The sequence below is a fragment of the Ambystoma mexicanum genome, chromosome 6p, assembly GCF_040938575.1.
Source record: "Ambystoma mexicanum isolate Mex_15411 chromosome 6p, UKY_AmexF1_1, whole genome shotgun sequence".
Lineage (NCBI taxonomy): Eukaryota > Metazoa > Chordata > Amphibia > Caudata > Ambystomatidae > Ambystoma > Ambystoma mexicanum.
The window spans coordinates 972,274,387-972,297,174 of NC_090935.1; the positions used below are offsets into that span (position 1 = coordinate 972,274,387).

General features: G+C 47.9%; 1 protein-coding gene across 1 annotated transcript in view; it reads right to left on the reverse strand.

Moving 5' to 3' along the window:
- CEP120 (centrosomal protein 120) overlaps window positions 1-22,788 on the reverse strand; it is a 1,008,936-nt gene that overhangs the window by 633,931 nt on the left and 352,217 nt on the right. Inside the window, exons 5-6 of the mRNA XM_069625584.1 lie at window positions 19,056-19,201; window positions 13,455-13,652 (exon numbers count right to left, since the gene is read on the reverse strand). Coding sequence (XP_069481685.1) covers window positions 13,455-13,652; window positions 19,056-19,201 — 344 coding nt within the window. The remainder of the gene's footprint in view (window positions 1-13,454; window positions 13,653-19,055; window positions 19,202-22,788) is intronic.

Sequence of the window (22,788 nt, forward strand, 5' to 3'; positions counted from 1 at the left end):
TCTTTGTGGACTGTAACAAAGGGGTCCAAGACCGAGAGGGCCTGTAGTTCGCTAACTCTTCTGATAGAAGTGATAGCTACTAGAAAGGCTGTCTTGTAAGTCAGGTCTTTCAGACTAGCTTTATGCATAAGCTCAAAAGGGGGTCCCATGAGCCTAGTTAAAACCACATTTAGATCCCACCCAGGGGCTGGGTGAGTGATGGGGGGGATAAATTCTTTTAACCCCTTCCATAAAGGCTTTAATCACAGGTATTTTCCACCACAACACCTTCTGCTGTGACGTGGTGTAGGCTGACAACTCCGCTAGATGAACCTTTAAGGAATTGAAGACTAACCCAGAGTCCAACAGATGGGTTAGATATAACACAATGTGTGAAGGCGAACAATCGGTGGGATTGACGCCTTTGGAACTGCACCAAATGACAAAACGTTTCCATTTATTGGCATAGCAATAACGTGTGTTAGGCTTTCTTGCCTCCCTCAGTATGTCCATGCATCTTTGAGGGAGTTGCAGATGTCCAAACTCTATGACTTCAGGAGCCAGGCTGCTAAGTTCAGAGTTTGTGGGCATGGGTGCAGAGTCTCCCCCCTGTGCTGAGACAACATGTTGTATGGGCAGGGCAGCTTGACTGGTGGGGAGAGGGACATTTCCATCAGGTGCACAAACCAGGGTTGGCGGGCCCACATGGGAGACATCTTGTGCACTATCTTGTTCAGAAGGGGAGTCGGGGGAAAAGCGTACATTTCCCCGACCAAGTTATCCAGAGACCGTTCCCCTTGGATCGGTTCTGGGGGTACCTGGAGGCGTAATCTGGGCGTTGGGCGTTCTCCTGAGTAGCGAACAAGTCGATCTCTGGAAACCCGCATTCTGCGAAGACGTTGGATACAATGTCTTTGTGCAGACGCCATTCGTATTCTTCAGGCAGAGGAAAATCTCTGCTGAGTGCGTCTGCCAGAAGATTGAGTTCCCCTGGAACATGTTGGGATATCAAGAACATCTTGTGTTTGAGAGCCCATATCCAGATGTTTTGGGACAGCTTGGATAGCCCTGGAGTGTGAGTGCCCCCTGCTTGTTCAGATAATACATTGCTGTTGTGCTGTCGGTTAGGACCAGCACGGTCTTCCCTTGCAGTTGCTCCTGAAAGGCCTTCAATGCTTTGAACACTGCTAGTAGCTCCAGAAGCTTTATATGGTTGGACGCTACCTGAGGGGACCACACTCCGTGCGCTGTCTGTTGGAGCAGGTGCGCTGTCTGTTGGAGCAGGTGAGCCCCCCCCCCCACCCTGTGAGAGATGCGTCTGTCGGGTGAGTGGCTTCCACTGCAGGGGTGGTGAAGGTTTTCCCCTTCAAGAGGTTCTCCCTCGACCACCACTGCAGAGAGAGAACGAGGGCTGGCGAGACAACTAACAGATCTTCCCATTGTCTGCTGGCCTGACACCACTGGCTGTTGAGCCACTCCTGCATGGGATGCATGCGCAGCCGCGCGTGGGGACCAAGTATATGCATGATGTCATCATCGCTAGCAAACGCATAGCTTTGCGTACCGTCACCTTCCGACTGGCTACATACTGAGGAACTTGAGAGAGCATGTTCTGAACCCTATCGCTGGAAGGGAAGACTAGACCGTCTTCCCTACGAATTAGAGCCCCCAGGAACTATTTTACTTGGCTGGGGACTAAGCTGGATTTCTTTTCGCTGATAGAAAATCCCAGGCTGAACAGTAGGTCTACTGTCTTTTGGGTGTTCAAAAAACAAACATCGAACGAGTCCCCCGTGATGAACCAATCGTCGAGGTAAGGGTAAACTGGAACTGAAAGACTGCGCATGTGTGCTGCTGCCACTGCCAGGACCTTGGTAAACACCCGTGGCGCAGAGGCTATGCCGAAGGGGAGTACCTTGAACTGGTAATGTTTGTCCTGAATCACGAACCTTAGGAATTTTCTGTGCGCTGGCAGCATTGAAATATTAAAGTATGCATCTTTCATATCCAATGTTGTCATGAAGCCCCCTGTTTTAGCAATGGGATCACCTCTTGAAGTGTTACCATGCAAAACTTCTGGGGCTTTATGAACTTGTTCGCTGGGCGCAGGTCTAGAACAGGACGCATGGTGAGATCCTTTTTGGGTATAAGGAAGTATATTGAATAAATACCCTCGTTTACCTGAAGAATCGGGACGGCTTCTATGGCGTCCTTTCCCAGCAGCGCCTCCACCTCTTGGACCAGGATCTGCAGATGTTCCGGTGAAAGGCGTCGATGTTTCGGCGGTCTGAACTGTGGGGGTCGGGCGAATTCCACACAATAACCGTGGGCGACCGTCTTTAAATACCCACTGGTCTGAAGTTATCCCCTCCCATGCCATGCCTTGAGGAAAGATGTTGATCGCCCCCCCGACCGGGGAGACATGGGAGGGCACCTGAACATGGTGGTCATTTCTGACCCAAGGTTGACGCACCTCTGGAATTGGAGCCTCTGCCTCTATTCTTTCCACGCTTCTGACCACTCTGGGGGTAGTAAGTGGGGCTTGCAGCCGGTTGACTTGCGTTGAAGTTCGTGCCGAAATTATTTTGAGCGGCGCGGGCTTGTCCTCGAAAGGACCGCCGAGAATTGCTGCCCCTCTGAAGAGGGTTTTTGGGAAATTTGGTGAAGCGACTTAGTCTTGTGCTCCTTCTTGGCTGTCTCCAACACATCGTCTACCGCCTTCCCGAAGATGGTTGGCCTCTTCTATGGGTTTATTGATGATGGATGCCTGGGTCTCAGGCCTGAAACCCGACGTGCGCAGCCACGCGTGTCTCTTTAGGAGAGTACCGTGTGCGAGAGACCTGCCTGCTGTCTCTGCGGAGTCCAGGGTATTCTTTACAACATTTTGATTGGCAAGTTTACCCTCCGAGATAATGGCAAGAAGCTTGGTTCTGGAACCTCCTGGAGGCCTTCCTGGAGTAGGTTCAATTGGGCGTCGATGTAGCTTGCCAGTAGCTTTGTGTTATTGGCAATCCGGACGGTATAAGCAGCCGCCGACGTTACCTGTTTGCCTAAGGCATACAACCTTTTGGACTCCTTGTCCGGGGGTGACTCTCCCGTGGCAAGGGGAACCCCTGCTCTCTTGCAAGTGTTGGTCACCACCAGCGAGTCTGGGATTGCGTGCCCTTTGATGTAAAGTGGGTTGGTGAGGGAGGGCCGGAAGAGTTTTTCGACCCTTGGGTTCACAGCCCTCGTCTGAACGGGTGTGAGTAAAGAAGGGGCCAGCCGTCTCTTTACAGAGCTTAAGAGAGGGATAGACTGGATAGCCGGAGGCTTGTCATTAATAATGTTTTCCGCGAAATCCTGTTCAGGCAATGCCTCAATCGTGGCAATTTTAAAGAATTCCGTTGCTTTTTTCAACGTGTTGTTGAAAGCCATTTGATCATCCACCGGGGGAGCCTGCCTAACCAGTGTCGATGGGGGAGAGTCGAGGCAAACGATATCAGAATTGTGATCGTCCTGCTGGGTGTTCTCCCAGTTGTCCGTTGCGCCTTGATCTTCCCCATAATTGTCCAGAAGAGAAGTCTCCTCATCTTCTATATAGATGTCTGTATACGTGTCCTTCTGGACATCTTCTTGATAATCAACATAGTGTTGAACATCTAGGTGTTGGGCAACTTGTGTATGAGGGTTAGGGTCTACCCAAGCTTTTTTCGGCGGAGGTTGATCAGAAGCACCGAAAACCTGCTGCAGCCGATCCATATACCCCTCAAATTGCTCCGTGGTCCACTTGGATGATCCAAATGGACCCAGCTGAGCAGGAACCGGGTCCTCTGCCCTAAGGCATTCAGAGGATCTCCTCAGGGTGCTTGAGAGGAGTAACTGGCTCTCTTCATAAGAGTCCACAGGATTGTCTTCCAAAACCGTGGAAAACCTTTTCGGCGGATTGGCCCATAACTGTGGGCGAAACCGGTACTAGGTCCACCGCTGTAGCAATCCTGTTGATGCTCTTACTGATAGTTACTGAATCTTCTGGGAACAACCTCTCCGATGATGGCTTCCCGGGTAGAGGCCTAGTTAGAGGCCTACTCGTAGTTTGAGCCTGCACGGGCCTTGGAAACCTTGAAAGTCGTCGAAGTTTCTTGTTCAGAAACTTCGGTGTGTGTAGTTTGGGGAGTAGCGCCTTTGTTAAGTTTATTAAGCCCAGTCATCATGCGCTGCTGCAGATGCGGGGAAGGCTTCGGATCAGATCGATCCGATGGCGCTTGCGCCTTCTTCGACGTCGTCGAGGAGGGCGCTTGGGTTGCGTGTTTTGTGTAGTGCGATTGTACACCCCCGTCACCGGGTGTGATCCCTGTAGCAAGACCGGAGTCGAGTCTGGAAGGGTCAGGGACGGGCGTGGTGGCTCTAGAATCATCCGCTTCAAGGTCTACAACGTTCGCGTTGGACGTTTGGTTATCCGATGTATACCCGTCACTCTCGGCTGGTGTTGCGGCAGGGGAGGGAGGCTCCACGCGCGACATACCGTATGCGGCCCACCGCTTCAACCGGCGCTCCTTAAGGGATTAGGTTTAGGAGTTTATACACCGAACACCGCTTTAGTGCTCTAGGGGGAGACAAGCGTACACAAAGTGTGCTCGTCTTTCCACAGATATCTGACCCTTCACAGAGGGCAGAATCTAAATGGAGTCCTTTCCATAGCAGAAGGGAAGGGTGACCAGACCAAAAAGGAAAGAAGTGGAAAAGAGGAAAGGCATCATAGCAGTATGGCAAACCCCGAGCCCACTCTTCCTACTGTGTAGGCCGGCCAGAAGGCCCGACCACTTGGAGGTCCAAACGCCAGATCTTAGGTGCCGGAATCCACAGCCGTAGACGGTTCCCCCATAGTCTTCGTCTAAGATGTTCTTGATAGACGAAGTGACTTTACAGGGATTAAACCGACAATTCGGTAAAATAAACAATGTCTCATGAAGAGCTCCGCTATAGGGCGACCAGTTTTCTGGGCGGAAAAAAATAATCCGAGGGACCTCGGCATGTGAGGGATTTTGGGTACTACACACGTCACGATAGGGATAGTGTTTCAGACACGCCTATGCTGACGTCCCCTTTCGGTCCCCCGAAAGACAAGATGCAATACTCTGCGGTTACCACTGGATGTCGGACCATATGCACAGCATGTGATTCTAAGCAGATTAACAAGCATCAGAAATAGTCGATACACAAATTACCATTACTGGAGCGCTTAGGGGACACAACCCCAGGAGATTTAAACAGTTTGCTGACGCGTTTCGGATTATAACAGAATCCTTCTTCAGGGCTTGAGCGTATTCAACTTTCTTAGCTTTGTACAGCTTGTTTCAGAAATGTGTCTATAATGTAATATAAAGTAATACACATCAGTATGTGTCACCAAAACCTATATTTACTAGTCAATATAAGTAAATGCAATATTAGCATATTCATATTAGTTACTTTGAGCTTTAGTACACTGCCAGCTTAGCATGCAGTATGCACCTCTTTAATTATTGAGTACCACATTACCCTCAGTCGGGTAAGTGCTATTTTATTTATGGAGTAACCCATTACCACTGTCACTAGGGGACATCCTAGTAGGACTCTCCTCTAATTGCTAAGAGTTGTTCCATCCTCCAATTAAGCTATTTTCGATATTTTTGTAGGTCCAGTGAGGGACCTGGAGTCAATAGGAAATGGCAAGGAGGTCAGTTCCGTTTCTAATATTGCATTTACTTATATTGACTAGTAAATATAGGTTTTGGTGATACATACTGATGTGTATTACTTTATATTACCTTATAGACACATTTCTGAAACAAGCTGTACAAAGCTAAGAAAGTTGAATACGCTCAAGCCCTGAAGAAGGATTCCGTTATAAATCGAAATGTGCTGGCAAACTCTGTTTACCATCACTGGAGCGCTTTAGGGGACAACCCCAGGAGATTTAATTTGTGATCAACTATTTCATAGGATCTAGTAGTGTAAATGTGAATACAACACTGTTATCTTATTTCACTGGTATAGGACCATTTATTGTGATGTAACATACTTCATTTTGAGTATCCCCTCTTTTTTGAATGTTTGAATTCTACTTTTTGAATTCTGTAACTATTTGTAAATAGATTTTCTTTGTGCAATACAGACTCTTATGCATGTTTTTGTCTTCCTCATTGGTTTCAAAACACAAATGAATGTTCGAATGTTACTCACCGATTGTATGCAATCAGCCACCCGAGAATTATCACTGAATTTATGTTTAACTTACCAGTCTATCTTTTTGTACTTAGTAACAGTTTGAGTAACAGTGGGGTACTTACCCCTAAGGAGTGCACTAAAGGGGGCGCCAGTTAGCGATAACTGGCTTATGGTCCATTGCCCTTTTCCCAGGTCTCTCTTGCATACAGGCTTTGTTACTATTATATTTCTGTCGCACACTTCTTGGCTCTTGCAATGCTCACTTTTATGGCTTCTCATGATGTTCATTACATTTTCACATTGGCTTCCTTTTATTCAATTCAGATATTCAAAATTAAATGTCTTTTTGCGCTAAGACACCCACCCACCATGTCTGGGGCCCACTTTTCTCCCAGGTGGACTCACAAGCCTTCTCACAGTCTGCTTTCCACTTTCTGCAGCTTTCCAGAGATTGGTCTCTGCTCGTGCTGGTTCCCACGCTGTTTACATCAGAGCTCCGGTAAATGGCAGTCAGCGGTTGTGCACCTGTGAGCGTTCGGGAGTCTCTCCAACTCTTCTGGTACCTTCGCTCCATGCTGCACTGCGATCTCAGCTCCGCCTCAGACTACCAACAAGCCCCTCTCGCTCGCTGCACCGGATCACTCTCTCTATACCTCCCAGCATCTTGGGAAGGCGCCTTCTCGCCGCCACAACTTCTGCCCTGGAACTCTCCTTCGCGCTAGTCTCGGGCTTCTTCCCATCCTGCTCCTCAAATTGCTCAGCTGAGCTGTCTTTAAAGTTCCCAGCTCCAGGATAACGAGTCCAACAACTAGACCGCTCATGTTTCATCTTCCAGTCTTCTGTGTTAATGGTGGCCTCCTCGTCTCAGTACCTAAGTGGTGTTCGTGTGTGTATAGGAATCAAAGAGAGGTTGTATGATTCTGGTGTGTGTCTTCTTTATCCCATTACCTAACTGATGTTCACTGGGAGATTATTTATGGAAAGTATAGGGAAGGGACTAGTAACCTACAAAGGCCTGGGGGATATTGGATTCATTAGAAAAGGGAAATGGGGATATTGTGTCTCACCCAAGTGTGCCTCATCCCCACACCCCAAGTCTCCTCCACCCAGGTAATCCACCCTTGCATATCCACCCAGAGGGTCAGGATCCAATAGCAACAGCTTTTCCCTGGCCACCTGGGAGGAGGATACCGTCAGATTCCACATAACGTGCATCAGGGAAACACTTGTCAGCCAGGCTGATATAGAAGTGATACTTGGAACTGAACCGAGGAAGATGCCTGCAAAGCATGGTGAGTCAGGCATGTCCCCTTAATCATGGTGAGGAAAGCCTAACTGGACATCCAGAGAGAGAAGAGAGACGAGAGACGAGAGACGAGAGACGAGAGACAGCAGGGCACCCTTTCTGACAGGAGGCAACAGTGGTGGGACAGGAGAAGGAGCCAGGACACCGGCAGAGATCCTGCAGGACCTGTGGAGCCCAAGGCAAGTGAGGCCGTGGGGCTGTTACAGGTGTGGTAGCATCCTTATATTGGAACAAGCAGCTGGTGCTGCCAGCGAGCGGGACTGATGTAGACACTGTCAGCGTCAAGATCGCAGAGTTCCTGGTGTGTGCAGGAGTGCTGCCGGCATTTGAGTGAGACTCACGGGAGAAGGTCTGTCAACCAATGAAGCAGAAAGAAGCTGCGAAAACCGCCAGGGAGGATGCTGAAGAACCGATGTGTTGGGAGAGCCACACAAGACCGGGTGCTTCTAGCAGGCTGCAAATAACTATCAAATGAGATGAAAACTTGTATCCAAGCCTCATTATGCTTATGAAGTACCGAACTGAATGAAAGCTTGAATTTGAACATATTGAATACTAAATTGACCACAACGTTATGGCCAAAGCAAATATCAGATGACAGCCAAAGGGAAAGTGTCCATGTGAAATAACACATGGGAGAGAGCGCAAAAGTGAAAGATTGGCATAGAAAGGTGGGGCATGTAAAAGAGCACCGGAAAGATAACTTTATCAACAGATGCAGTGTGGCAAGGCCAACATTGGCTACATGTGTATGACACGTTGTGGCAAAGCAAAATGGCTAATTAGGAGAAGCCAGAAGAGTGTGAACCTCGATATAAAGCCAAGAGGCCAGCAAGGAGGTGCTAAGTGACTGACTCTGAACACAGGGCAGATACAGGAACCTGTGTGGGCTGAAGAGCCTAGGTGTCCTGGTTCCGTGATCTGTGATGGGTGCACTGTGTGGTATGACAACTGCGGCTAGACCAGTGAGCCCTACATCGTGAAAGACTAAGATATTGTGAACCAACAGGGGGGGGGATGCATGCCCAAGCTGACTCCACCTCCAGTGTAATCCCTTTTCCCGCTAAGCGTATCTTCAATTCCATCCAAAACCTTCAAAACATGTGTTGCATCCCAGCATCCTCCTCCCCGCACGGAGGGCATTTCTGTGCCACTGAGCCTCCAAATCTGGCGATTTTGCTGGGGGTCATATTTGCTCTGTGAGTGACATATAATTGAATCTGCTGAAGCCTCGCATTTCGGGACACATTCTTGTGACACCTTTGGGCTCTGTCCCACTGCCCCTCAGACATGGGTACTCCCACCTCCTCTTCCCAGTCTCGCCTCAGTTGCGACAGCTCCTTTCCCACTCTGGTCCTCAGTAGCTCATATATGCAAGATATTTCATGCCCACCCTCCGAGAGATCATACATCATCTCAATGTTTGCATCGGGTTGTTCCGCAAGCACTGCCTCAGGCCACCTTCCTCGCACCCGCTTAATAATTCTGCACCCTGGTGTCCTCAATCAGCCTCTGAAAGTCCACTGCCACCCCCTCCTGCCATATGTCTCCAAGGGTAGCTAGGCCCATCGGTTCCCAGTACCTGCGGACCCCTTTTATCATCTGGGAGTCCTCTCCGTATAGCGCCACTAGCGACACCTGCAGGGAGAACGGGGATGGGTTTCCCACAATTTGCCATGCTCTATGCCAGACTTCCCAAGCAAGCTCCAACAGTCTCGCCATTCCTCGTACCTTTGGTTTAGGCAACCACACTGTCTCTCTGAGGAAGAAGGGGGTGGGGTCCCTACACAACAGTCTGGCTTCAGCCGTTTCTTTCTCTGACAACCACCTGGCCACATACTGCAGCTGTCCCGCCAAGTAGTACAACTCAAAATTCAGCAGGTTTATGCCACCCCCGTTTGTCACATGAGTTTTGTAGCTTCCAGAAGGTCACTCTGTTCCTGGAATTGTGCCATATGAAACCGCTGCACAGGCTTTGGAGTTTGACAAAAAAGTGTTTAGGGATCACATGCGGGATGTTTACAAAAAAGTTTAACCATCTGGGAAGGACCACCATCTTAATCAGAGACGCTCTACCCATCATGGCCAGGGGCAATCTGGACCAGAATCCCATGCTGTTCTTAATGCCTTCAACTGCCTTTTCAGTATTGTGTGTGTGTTTGTCTCCCGCCGTATGGTATATATCAATACCCAAGTATCGGAACGTCTCGGTTTGCCAAGGTATTGGCAAAACCAGTAGGCTCCCCGGTAGGACACGTCTGTACATCCCCAGAGGAAACATGCTATATTTCTTGGGATTTACTGCAATGCACGAGAGGGTGGCGTATCGTTCCATCACCTCCAGGACATATTGTAGGTTTTCCTCCGGGAAGCGCAGATATAATAGAATAGCATCGGCATATAATGATATGAGGTGCGACCCTCCCACCGTATGGATCCCCATCACCCCGTATTGTTGTCTGGAGCAGACTGCCAGTGGCTCCAACGCAAGGATATACAGCATGGGCGACCAGGGGCAACCTTGTTTAGTGCCCCTGCTGAGTTGCCATTTATCCGAGATTGTAGCGCCCTTTTTAACCCTTGCAATTGGGGAACTGTATAACATTTTAACCCACCTCAGATACCCCGCCCCATCCCATATTCTCTCAGGGCCGCTAGTAACCAGGGCCATCTCATTGAATCGAAGGCCTTAATGGCATCCAGCGAGACGATTACCAGTTCGCCGGGGTCCTTCTCAGTTTGGTTAATTATGTGGTGGAGTCTCCTATGATTGTCTGTTATGTTCCTGCCCGGATGTAGCCTGTTTGGTCGGGGTGTATTAGTTTACCAATGACTCGCTTTAGCCTGTTTGCCAGCACTGTTGTGAGGATTTTGCTGTCTTGATTAAGCATCGATAGGGGTCTATATGACCCGCAGTCTGTGCTTGGCTTACCAGGTTTTAAGAGCGGGATGATCACCGCCTCCCATAGGGACTCCGGCAGCCCACCATGCTCAAACGCCTCATTAAGCATGGCCAGCAGCGGGGGAAATCAACGCCTGTTTGTATGCTTTATATAATTCGCTGGGGACCCCGTCAAACTCGGGGTTTTGCATGTGGGCAGGTGCTGAATCACTATTTCTAATTCTTCTGAGGGGATTGGGGCGTCCAGGTCTGCCCGTTCCCGATTGTCTAATTTAGGCAAGCCTATGTCCTCTAGTGTTTTCTGAATCTCTCGAATTCATTTCTTCCCCTGCATTCCCATAAAGACGTTTGTAGTATCTTAGGAACTCTTTGTTTACTCCCTCTTGGGTGTCCCTACTCTGGCCCCCATCCCCTCCGATTTCCCTAATCACTGGCTGTGATGTTTTGTTTTCATATAGCCAGGCCAGCAACCTGCCCGTCTTGTCTCCTCCCGCATGCTGCCTCTCAACATATTTCTTATAGCTCAACTTACATAATCTGTCCCAGTGCTCACTGCTGGCTTGTCATAGCAGCCTCATCCTCGCCTCGTCCTCTTGTGTGTTGATCCCCCCCTGCGCATTATGTCTTCCAGCTCCCTCTCCGTTTCTTGCAACTCCGTTCTATGCCCCCAGGAGCCCTCTGGATTTTGATATGACTACGCCCCGCACTACTACCTTGAATGCCTCCCATAAGGTTCCCACCGATTGAACGCTTCCGGTATTAGTGTCAAAGTACTCCGTTATCGCCTCCCTCAAATCCTCCCGGAATCTTGAGTCCTGCAGCTCTGAGCTTCCACGCCAGGATTTGCCCTCTAGGGGGCTGGTGTCACCATTCCAAGACCAAAGGGGAGTGATCCGAGAGCACTCTGGCCTTATACTCCGCACCCGTCATTTCTCCCACCAACTCCACAGCATCGAACATATAATCCAGCCTCATGTGCAGGTTATGTGGGGCTACGTAATGTGAGTACTGCCTACCTGCTGGGTGTAGCTGCCTCCAGACGTCCTCAAGTCCAAAGTCTTTCAGCAGGGCCTGTAACACCTTTGCGGCCAGAGTGGCTTTGTCTGGCCTACCATCTGATCCGTCTAGGTTAGGATTTAATGTACAGTTAAAGTCCCCCTCACCATAGGATCGCGCCACCCAATAGGGGGTTAATTTTGCCATATAGGGTCCTAAAGTAAGCCGCTGTATCGTGGTTGGGGGCGTATAAATGTATAATGCTCACTTCTCTGTTCTCCAGCATCCCCCGCACCACTATCATTCTGCCCTCTGGGTCCATTGTAGCCTGAGTCAGCTGAAATGGTACATGCGGTGCCACCCAGGTGAGGACTCCCCTCGCGTAAGCCGAGTATGCGGCTCCCGTGGTGCTCCCTCTCCACTTTCTCTTGACCACCTCCAGCTTCTCCCTAGTAAGGTGGGACTCCTGTAACAATGCTATATCAATCCTCATCCTTCTTAGGTACATCATTACTTTATTACGCTTCAAATAGCTGTTGAGGCCCCTCATGTTCCAGGTCACCACTCTAAGGCTACCCGACGCCATCTGTGGGATATCCCGCCTCCCCCCTCAGTTTCCCCATCCGCCTGAAGTAACAAAATGTGTCTCGTTCCCCACCCGCTTCCAACAAAAACTCCCCAACTACCCCCCCTCCTCCCCTCCCCACTTCAAACCACTGCACACAAGAGTGACCCAGATTTAAAATGAATTTTGAAAGACTGAATCCCGCATTGGATGTAAACTTGAAGTTTTGGGAAAGGGAACAGCAAGACTTCATGAACTGCAAATACCGTCTGAGGACAGGACCTCAAGACCCTTTTGTTTGAGCTGTGTTACATTTAACTTGGGGAAGGGAAACCCGAGGAGTGGTTGGAATGGTTTAAACTGGTACAAGGTACATCTTGAGACTTTTTTTTGTTGAACATTTTTTAACTTGGGAAGGGGAGCTGAAAAGGAAGCTAAGAGCTGGAAGAAGCTCAGAACTTTGTGTTGATCACCATTTGTTTGATTATTGACCATCCTACACATTGTTAGCTTTAGTTGTGAGGGCAAGTATAGGTTTGGACACAGACAGACTTTTAAGTTGAACTCTTTGACTCAGACTTCCCTTAGTTTCGTTTAGGTAGGGAAATCCCACCTTAGCATAGGGCAAGTTAGTCCTTCTACCATCCTGACATTTATATTTTGTTTGAACTTAAGTCTGTTGTCTGTCTTGCTCCATGATGCCTTCACAGTGTGCAGATGTGGGTTTTTATATTCTCTTTTCTGAGTACCCCATCTACTGTTTTATTTTGTTTATATTTCAGGGCGGAGGACTAGAATGGGATTTTCTGAGTTGCCTTCCATTCTAATGAAAGCCTATATGTTGTATTTTAAACAGTTATATTTGGTTTGAAAATTGTACTTTGTTTTAGTTATCAGTCTTTGATTATGGTTGTTAACAATATTGCACTCTGTTGTAAAATAAAAAAGATTGTACTTATAATGATTGGGCTTTTTGCTGCACGCTCCATTTTGTTTAATCATGTTAAGTGTTTGAGGCTTAATGTAAGGTATCCTCCTTTAGGAATTACGCGTGCATTAGAGCGATTCCAAACTGGTGATTTTGGTTTACCTTTGCGCTCTTTCAGAATTTTAAAACAAATTCTTCATAAGTGTAAACAATTCAGTGGGTGCAGAATAGCTATAAATTGTCATACACAAAATCCATCCTTAGGAAGGTAGGCGTTTACATTCTTACTTGTGAACTAAAATTGCCTTTTAGAATTACATATAAACTAATACTGAAAAACATATGAACTTGTCATCAATTAATTGAGTGCATCTACTTCTTGTTAAAAATACAAAATACTGGACATTTCAATAAGTGTGTTGATCACAGAAGCAACCTTTCCTAAAGAACAAAAAAAAAAAAATACACCATCCACACGTTCCAGATGTGCAATTTCCATGCTGTGCAATGTGTGGGTGCTTTCCTAAAGGGAAATAGTCATATTACAATGTTTTATACTGGGAGAGAACAGAAAAATAAAAATCCATACCTGAAGGTTTGGATGAAATGCCAGGTACTGCTGAAGTATCTCATTGCTGCTACGTATTCGTACAGATGCTCTTTCTGGCTCAAAGTTCGGGTTCATCAAATTAGTGAAGGGTTCGTTTGTAACATCATTTCCCAGTAAAGAGTAATAGAAGAAGAATTCTGGCTGTCTCTCCGGAAGTTTCAATGCACTAGTAATCAACTGCAGAGACAAAAGTTAAACAAATGAGTGTCAGAGGTTTTCCTTGCAAGGAACTAAACATCAAAAGAAACAGACGTTTGGTGGCTTGTAGAGGGAAAATAACTGCTCTCAAAAACACATTTTTAGGAGCAGGATGAACTGGTCCAGGCGTGACTATAGAGGTGGGGACGCTAGGTGGCCTGTGTGATACCTAACTGGCCCCAACACTAACAGGATTGTTCCCTCAACTGATGTTTCTAAGGGCTGTCTATGTCTAAAAGTCCAAAACCAAAAACCGTCTGTCTAAACCTATGCTTGTCCTCACGCTTTGACAAAATGTGATGGAAAGTCTTCTTAAAGAAAAATAGTGGTTAAAAAGAAAGAAATGTAAACTACAGCTGGTTTCAAGTAGTCTTACCAATAGGTGTAGTTCTGCCAGTTCAAAATAGTACAACTCAAAAGGGTTGCCCTTGGAACCGTCCACGTAGGGCTCATGCTGTAAGTCAATAGAGTTGACAATGTCTCTGGTTCTCTTGGGGTTCCCTTCCCCAAGCTTCGATCCTTCCAGTTCCAAACAAAAAGATACAGTTCTTGTTAGACCGCTCTAGGTTCCCTTCCCCAAGCCTAGGACCCTCCTCATGGGGTTCAACAAACCAACAAAAAGTTCCTCTTGTCAGAATGTACCTTTCACTGTATACTTCGTTCATGGAGTTAGTATCAGGATCGAGAAACAGCGAGTTCTTTGCTCCTCCCAGGAGTGGCCACTCTGACCTCTAACCCCTCCCCTTATTCTCGGGCCCTTTTCCTCTTCTGTGCCTCCTGCACACCCTTTTCGGTCGTGCACACTTGCACCTTCATTTGCCCTTTAACTTGCCTCCTGCACTCTGTTTTTCTTTCTGGTCGCTTGCACCCTCTCAACTGTCTCTCTTTTACTTTCTGAGTTCGTCTCTCGGGTCACTTGCACCCACTTTCCTGTTTCAGGTTGCTTGTACCCCTCTCCTTACTTTTGGGTCTCTCTCGCAGCCACTCTTGGCTATTTCTGAGCCGCTAGCACACTTTACTGTCTAACATTATTTCTGCGCCTCAAGGGCACCTTTTCCGTCATCCCACTTTGCTTTCTTTCACTGCTTTCCAGCTTTTGCTTGCTTTCTTCCCGCTTTCACTAACCGGGCTATTCACTTTCAACAACGCTCCCGCTCCAGCCACCCGCACGCTACAGAGTTTGTCTCTGTCTCACAAAACTCGCCAACCGCTGCGCCGGAGAGCAGTTCAAATTAGTTTGGGTCGATGTCAGGGTCTCACCACCTGCAACTCAGACACCTTTGGGACCGGCACACATCCCAAGGGAACTAGCATTCTCCCTGAACGCCGCCAGCAGGATACAGGCTGCCTCGCTCCACCTCTCTGGAGTCACGGCTCCCTAGCCATGCTGCAGCCCCTCACGAACACTGGGCCAGCATCTCGGCACGCCGGTCTCCTCCGGATCGTCCAGGCTCCTCTTTCTGCAGCTCCCTGCTCCTTGGCTCCTCTGGTCCAGTCGGCATCCCCAGCTCGCTCATACGCTTTGGAAGAACCACACCTTTTATACTGGTGTAAAGGCTCAAGTGGAGTCAGGTGTGAATAGACAAAATAAAGTGCCTGACCTTACCCGACTATTAGTGGGACATTGCAAAGGTGTTAGATTGCAGGCCTTGCTTTGTCTACTTAGGTTTCTATGGGCAATCCATTGCTCCCGATCACCTCTTCCTCGTCCTAGTACTTGTTGGAAATGAGGGGGAGGTGGGGTGTGATTTGAAATACCTCATTAAGGCTGAGTGAGAGTGGGTTGGTGTATAATCTGGAAAGGTAGAACACCATGTCACAACCTTGGGTATTCTCCTCCCAATCCCCCATGACCCTACACTAAGGTGATCCTCCCTCGCTTTTTAACCCCAGGTTTGGGATCCAAAAGTGATGGCCTTGCCCATACCACCTGAATGGAAGATCCTGGGGGAGTAGGTGGGAAAATACCGTCCTATTTCTCACACCCGACTTGCCTCCAAGATTAAACAAAATTTGCCATGAATCACAGAGTATAGTTCTGAAGTGAAGCTGGAATTAGAGCCCAGTCTACACTTTAGAAACTGGACATCTATCTTCTCAGAGCTAGTGGATACTAATGTGTGTAAATGTATGCTTTTAACATTCTGAAAAAGTTTGTTTTACAGAGTGGACTTGTACAGTACACAAAAAAAATCATAACATTAACCTGACAAATATATACACATCCTTATGTAAAGAAACATAGCATATTCAGGAACGTTATATGTGCCAACGGTTGTAAATCCAAGTATCGTTGTATTCAATAATAATTATATAAAAATGCAAGTTACCGGGGGATTCCAAGATGGCTACCGTGATGTGAGGACGCGTTATCCTGTTCTCCGGACAGGCCGACGGAAGCAGGCCTGAGGGCAGACAAGAAAACAGAAACATATCCTGCCACAGATTCCCAAACTGCCCAGGAGGAGCTACAGCGGCAGTGGACCAATGCACAGCATTCCCAACGGTGGTTGAGAAGTGACAGTGGACCGCCTGACACAGGATCAGGTGCGTCTGGAGGGGAAGAGGCTTTCGTCCGAGGAGGGACCTACTCCAGCAGCTGGATGAGACGACTCATCCGACAAGGAAGGGAACATCCACAGTGCGGCCAGAGTTGAAAAGGGGAGGATAAGAGATGCCGGAGCTCTGACCGCATCTGGGGAGTGGACGTGGAGGAGATTCCATCCGACTAGCAAGGATTGATGCATCACCGGAGGGGAGGCCTGTGGCTCTTCCTGAATGGCGGTATGGACACCCCGATAAGAGGAACTCATCCTTGCCAAGTGAACACGTAAAAGCCGCAGGAGTACGGGGTAAGGACAGTGCATCAGCTCAAGAGCACGGCATGGATAGCGGGACCTGTCCCCCAACTATGCTCAGGAACAGGTGATTAACACTACGCCAGCGCAGGATGCCAAAAAGCATCACAGCTCAAGGTCAGTGACTCTTCCCCCACCCCCCCCAGGCAACCCCAACATCACAGGCATGGAGGACACAGCTAGGAGTCTCCCCTCTGACAATGCACAAACTAAAGGGCCCTGCTGAAGACACCTGCTCCGGGCCATCCCTCCCCTCCATTAACGGGTCGGAAGCTGGACACTAAAGGGAAATCGACACCGATTGCGGGAGGTCGAGTGAGGCCTGAGGAGCGAAGTGAGGACACGGACAGTGTCTAGCGGGAGCGAACCGAAAAGGAGAAGAAGCACACCAAGGGGACTTGATGTTCCAATAACCTCCCCGCCCTGTGGAACAAGTAAAATAATAAGGGAGGAAAGGACATTTGAGAAACCGCAAGGGCAGGGAGTAAATACGAGCCACACACACTGTCAAGACACACAGGTCCTCACAGAGAAGGGAGCAGAACCGGAACACCGGAATAGACAGACTTCATACATGTCTAATAGGGGAAGTGGCGACAAGCTAGGGAAGGGAGATAAGGAACTCGAGACAACAAAATAACGAGGCCATTCACTTTTTAAAATCAGCCAATGTTCATATTTTGGGGGGCTTCTCATAGACAATTATATATTTCCACGCCCCTTGTACCACTTCTCCACTCCTGTGCCTCCAAAGAGCTTCCAGTAACAATGAGACACGTTAACCTTGCAAAGCCTAACCAGAAACCCTGCTCTATGTAACCCCATCACTGGTATGCGTTCAAATGAGGGGTCTGGCCAGACTCTGCACCCCACAATCGGAGGTCTGCCCATAAAGCTAACCTGCCAGGTCCGTACCAACCACAAACAGATTTTTATATCGCACAAGAGGTACTTCCAACCTGCATCCATCAACACCACATGTTTCTACATCTACCTTCCCACTATCCGACTAACACACCCCGCCCCCTCCCTTTCTTACAGAGGTATTCGCACAGAGGCCAATATTCTTGGTAGAAGGGCGCTATGTAAGGCCACTTTACATTTCATTACATTGTATGCATTCAGTAAGTCTAGGGAAACTTTACTGATGCCACTGCACAGCCCCAACACTGCATTTATGCTGCAGAACAAATGCTTATATATATATATATAGGAGTATATGTTTTCAGTAGATTGTATGGGTGGCAATGTCGGGGAGATGCAGACAGATGTTTTATTTAGAAGAACAGAAGATTGACTTCAACAATGAGATTTCAAGCACAAAGTTTATCATTGCAGCAGCACACTCTGCTTTTAAATTATGCATTTATGAATCCTTCATTTCAATGTGCTTCTGAGGTAACATGGGTCATTTTTCAAACTAAGGTCTCATTTATGTAATAGATCATGCCCAATTTTGTGAACATATGTCCAACAGTATTTTAATGAACAATGTGTTCCTTCTTCAAGTGTGAACATGAGAAATGCTAGAATTGTAAATCTGTTTGAATGGGTACCCACCCTTATTGCCAAATGGATGCATCTGTAGAAACTAGCAGTCCCAGACCTGCATTCCATAAATATACTGGTTTCACCCAAGGAACCCTAAAGGGAAAAGTATTTTTTTCTAAGAGTGCCAGTGGGGCTCTTTTGTTACTCATTAGCATCTGTGCCCTTGGGACTTCAAAAACAAATGCATTTATCATTGCAACATCATAGTTTCAGCTGATCCAATACAAGGTTGGAGCGCTTGGATTTTGAAAATTAACTAACATGGTGTCAAACCCTTCTTTGAAAGTCTAATCTTGTCCAAGGTTTTTTACATCAAAAAAAGTCTGTAATCCCTGTTGTTCAGGGAAACTACATGAGTTGAACACAGATGAAGAATTTTGTGCAAAAAAGTTATCTGTCCCTGATGCTCCTGCCCTATCCATGTGGAAAGGAGGTCTGGCGGTTGGGGCCAGAAGCATGCTTGAGGGAGGTGCTGGTAAGGTATGCTTTCAGCCATGAGTTCGAGCAGAATAGTATTTTTCAATCCTAATGCTACTCCGAAGCATGATGCTCACAGAGATATCACATCACATATGTATGGAGGAATGGGGACAAGAAATAAAAGTATAATGTAAAGGTTGTTTAAACATTGCCCTCAGGATGTCCCGGATGACCAGGACAAGGTGCCCTCACCCAGAGCAGCAGGGGAGGAAAGGCGATTTTTCAGTCCCGGGTAAAAGGCAGGGTGAGAATTGTGTGCGATTCTCCAGTATGCTAGGAGCAGGCATTCAGAAATTTGAATAAGAGGACCACCTCACCAGAGAACATTTTGGACATAACAAAGGACAACGGCGTAGTCCTTCTAGGTGGACTTGCAACACATAAGCAAAACAGACATGCTAGGTGTATGGGCACCACAGTAGGTCTTGCAAGGGTAAGCAAATGGGCATCAAGCAACAGTGTTTTTAAACCAAAATTGACATGTTAAGCTTACCTGTTCCAACTGGGTGGCAAACGCTATGGTTACAGACAAAACAAAGTCATCTTTGCAGTACTCTGCTGGTCCTATCTGGTGATAGCCTTCTGCTTCAATAAGGATTGCTTTAAGATTTTGAGGATCCAATCCTGAAATACCTGGCACTTAAAGAGAAAAATATACATATTTTAAATAGAAAAGTGTTAATTTCTTTAAGCAAACTTTCAGGTTTGTTTCTATCGGCAAACAGTGAAAATGTACTTCGTATGTTTAGTTATGCGTTAGTCCACATGTGGTTTCTTCCCTCTTAACATGTGGTTCACACGTTGCACTGCCCCATCAACCCATGCCCCACCTGGACACAAAATATTCAGCTCACTGTTCGATCCTTCTACATAGAAATCATAGGAATTTATGAAGGTGAGCAAGAGAAAGCCCCCATAGTGGGAGCGAAAGAGACTGAAAGAACTCCAGGCAGTGGGAAGAGGAAATGCACAAATCTCCCCAAAGGGAGAAGGACTGTGAGACACACATGTTTCAAGGATAACCAGAGAGACCCCTCTGGAACCCTGGGGTGTCACTCCATCCATACACAAACTATATGTGTGGGACTGTGAACATGGGCAAGGACCTATGGTAAAGAGATACAAGGTGGGGGCCAGAAGGTAGCAACCATCCTTTTGCCTTGGACAAGGCCCAAAAGTAGGACTTGACTGCTTTAGATTTTCTTCAAAGCAGAAGGGAGAGGACGTAGGTTAGAGTAGGATTTCTGGACAGAGGACTTAGTATTTGACCATCTTGAACCATTGAGGGACATCCGGAAATATCAGGGTTCTCGAAGCAATCACCAACCCGAGCCAGCAGGTAAGTTACTGTACGGTTTATTCTGCTTCAAGTACATGTCTGGAAATACTGTAGTAAGCGACATCGGCACATCCCATCAAGCCAGCTAAAAACTGTCAACTGCTGTCCTCAAAACTCCAGTCATAAGATCACACGACATCCCAACAATCCACACTGACCTCACACATTCCACGGTCAGTGACATCACACCCCCAAGCAACACATTACAAAACCTCTCCCTCCGTATATTCTCCACAGAAAACAACACACAGCTTATAATAAGTACGTGTGGCCAGCACATAAATGCATAAGAAACCCCACACGGTCCAACTAGACACCCAGGCCACTAAACGAAAGTCAAAGCCCACCTGGACACCAAAAACAAAACCCAAAAGCCACGTACCAATTCCAGACTGATCCAGAACATCAATAAGGATTACTAGAAGACAAACCCTGAACAACATTATACCTTACACGGCACCCCCTGCAAACCACACCATAACAACCAAAAACCACACAACTCCACTTCGTTCCCACACAGAACCAACAGGAAAGAAGAACCCACTGAATTAGAATAAGGGTTACCAATCACCTCCTGAACCAGGACAGAAAAACACTCTAGGACAAAAAAACGTTAAAAGAAAGAAAAAAAAAAAAAAACGCACAGCCGCCGGTCTCGAGCTGCCCCTTGAAACCTAAGGCCTACCACATCCCAGTGCCCCACCAATTGTCACCAATTAACTGACAAACCCCTCAGTGCACAAACTTCCTTCTGCCCTGATCTGCCCCGAAAGGCCCCAGACCTGCCACGCCTGAGCACTACCAAGCTCAAAGATGAGCAACAACAAGCACAAAATCCTAATATCAGTCCCACAACCAATAACTCACTTAACGAATACAACCTGAACGAACACAACCGAAACAAACTAAGTGTTCCAAGCCACCATAATTGATGCCCCCCTAACTACACGCAAACATCACTGCCAACCGGTGCTCTACAGCACACCAAACCAACACACCCCTTACACAATGCCACGAGACCCCAAGTCCCTGCCACCACTGTCAAAACAGTATTAACCTCTTACCGCCACCACTCAAGCGTAAACTGCGACTCCACCAAAGACCCGGCCGGTATCCTGAAATGGAGTAAGCAACCTGCGGTTGGATTCCCAACCACAATGCCTAAAACTTTAACTACAGAACTTCACGGCCTAAACACTCAGTACCAAGAATACACAGAGCTCCAATGGAACCGCACCACTTAGGCCAAAAACTGCAAGCACCCCTTGGGCCAAATGCTGCAAACGCCTCCAAATACACTGAACCCGCCTGACATTCAGTGAACCCTGCAACCACACCTGTCAAGCTGGCTGCATTGCCCATGTCCAAAAACACACCTAACTCATGCACACCACTACCACACAGCCACTGCCCCAGCTGCAACCACCACCACAAAACAAATAACACACTAGACCGAGAAACATAACTCAATGTTTCCACTAAGACAATTTATCAACAGGTCCCCAATTGAAATTCGACAGACAACAGTCAGGATGACACACTGCCCACAAGTTCAACCCCATGTAGTCTAGTGAAGGTCTAACACCCCACATGGTAATTTCCCACAAAAAGACTCCCCTGAAATTAAAGTGGTCACCCTGAGCACCACACCAACGAGTCCAAACCCCACCTAGAAAGGAAAACTGGTTAAGACATGTGATTGGCAAAACATAAAAATGTCTTATACACGAGGGACAACACATGAAAACTTGCACCATACTGGCCCTTAACACCCACAAAAGGACTTCAATTTCCCCAAACTAAACCCCAAGGCTACAACACAACACGCAACACCATACAACCGTTCTCACCCAACACCTGCAATGTTAGTGCTCCTCCAAAGTGAGGGCTTTCATCCTCACGTAGAACTGCCATAGGTCAGGATCCAATTCCTCAAGGCTTTCCACAACAACTTTGCAACGCCTGCAAAACTCCTCATGTAAATATCCTTCTACATCGCAAATGGAACATGTTTGGCAGAACGTCCTTTTTGCGTGGTCCCATCGGAAGTCCTCATCCCCATAAAGAAAAGCTACTGGAAATGTCCTCTTCTTTCCAGTTGACCTTTCCACGAGTACCGAACAAAACACAGCAGGCTCTACTACTCTTTTTTGCAGTCCTCCATTGTTTCCTCTATGCAGTCCACTTCCGCACTTTGCCATTCCTGCACAGACAATGAACGCTCCCCTGCTCCTTCTCCATTGGAGAAACGCCACGTTCCAGGGCCACGTTGCGTTCCAGCCGACAATGCTGGAACGCTCCTTGCGGTGACACAGACATCACCACATCTAATGACGGCTACGCAGAGGCAACATCTCGGCCCCCATGCTCTGGATTCCCTAGTACCCTGCGGTAAACACTGCGGCACCATCCATAGCCACGGAACGTAGAGCTGAAGCGCAGTACCAACACAGACCCTCCTCCTAACACCCGGGTCCGACCGCCCAGTAAAAGACACTTGAGCCCTGAATCACTTATGGATCCGTTATGGGTCACGAAACGCCACCCGACTGCTGGCCAAACCCCTGATTACCAATTCCACGGCTGATACCGCCAGCCTCTTAATGGGAACACTGCCCCAACGCCCCTGCACTACGCACTGGTCCGGTCTGTCCCCCGGAGCCTGTCTTCAGAGCGCTGCAGTCCGCAGCTCCCCTCCTCACATGTGTACCGATCCTTGCACACTCCTGCACTGCCAACCGGTCCGGTCTTCTGTACACCCGGCTACCGGCTTCAGTGCCCTGCAGCAATGGGGCTATCTCCGGCCACGAGTCGCTGCGCCTCACTCCGCTGCTGTACTGCCCACCGGGTTCTGCGCCATCCGACAGTGGCTGCAGCACCACCACAG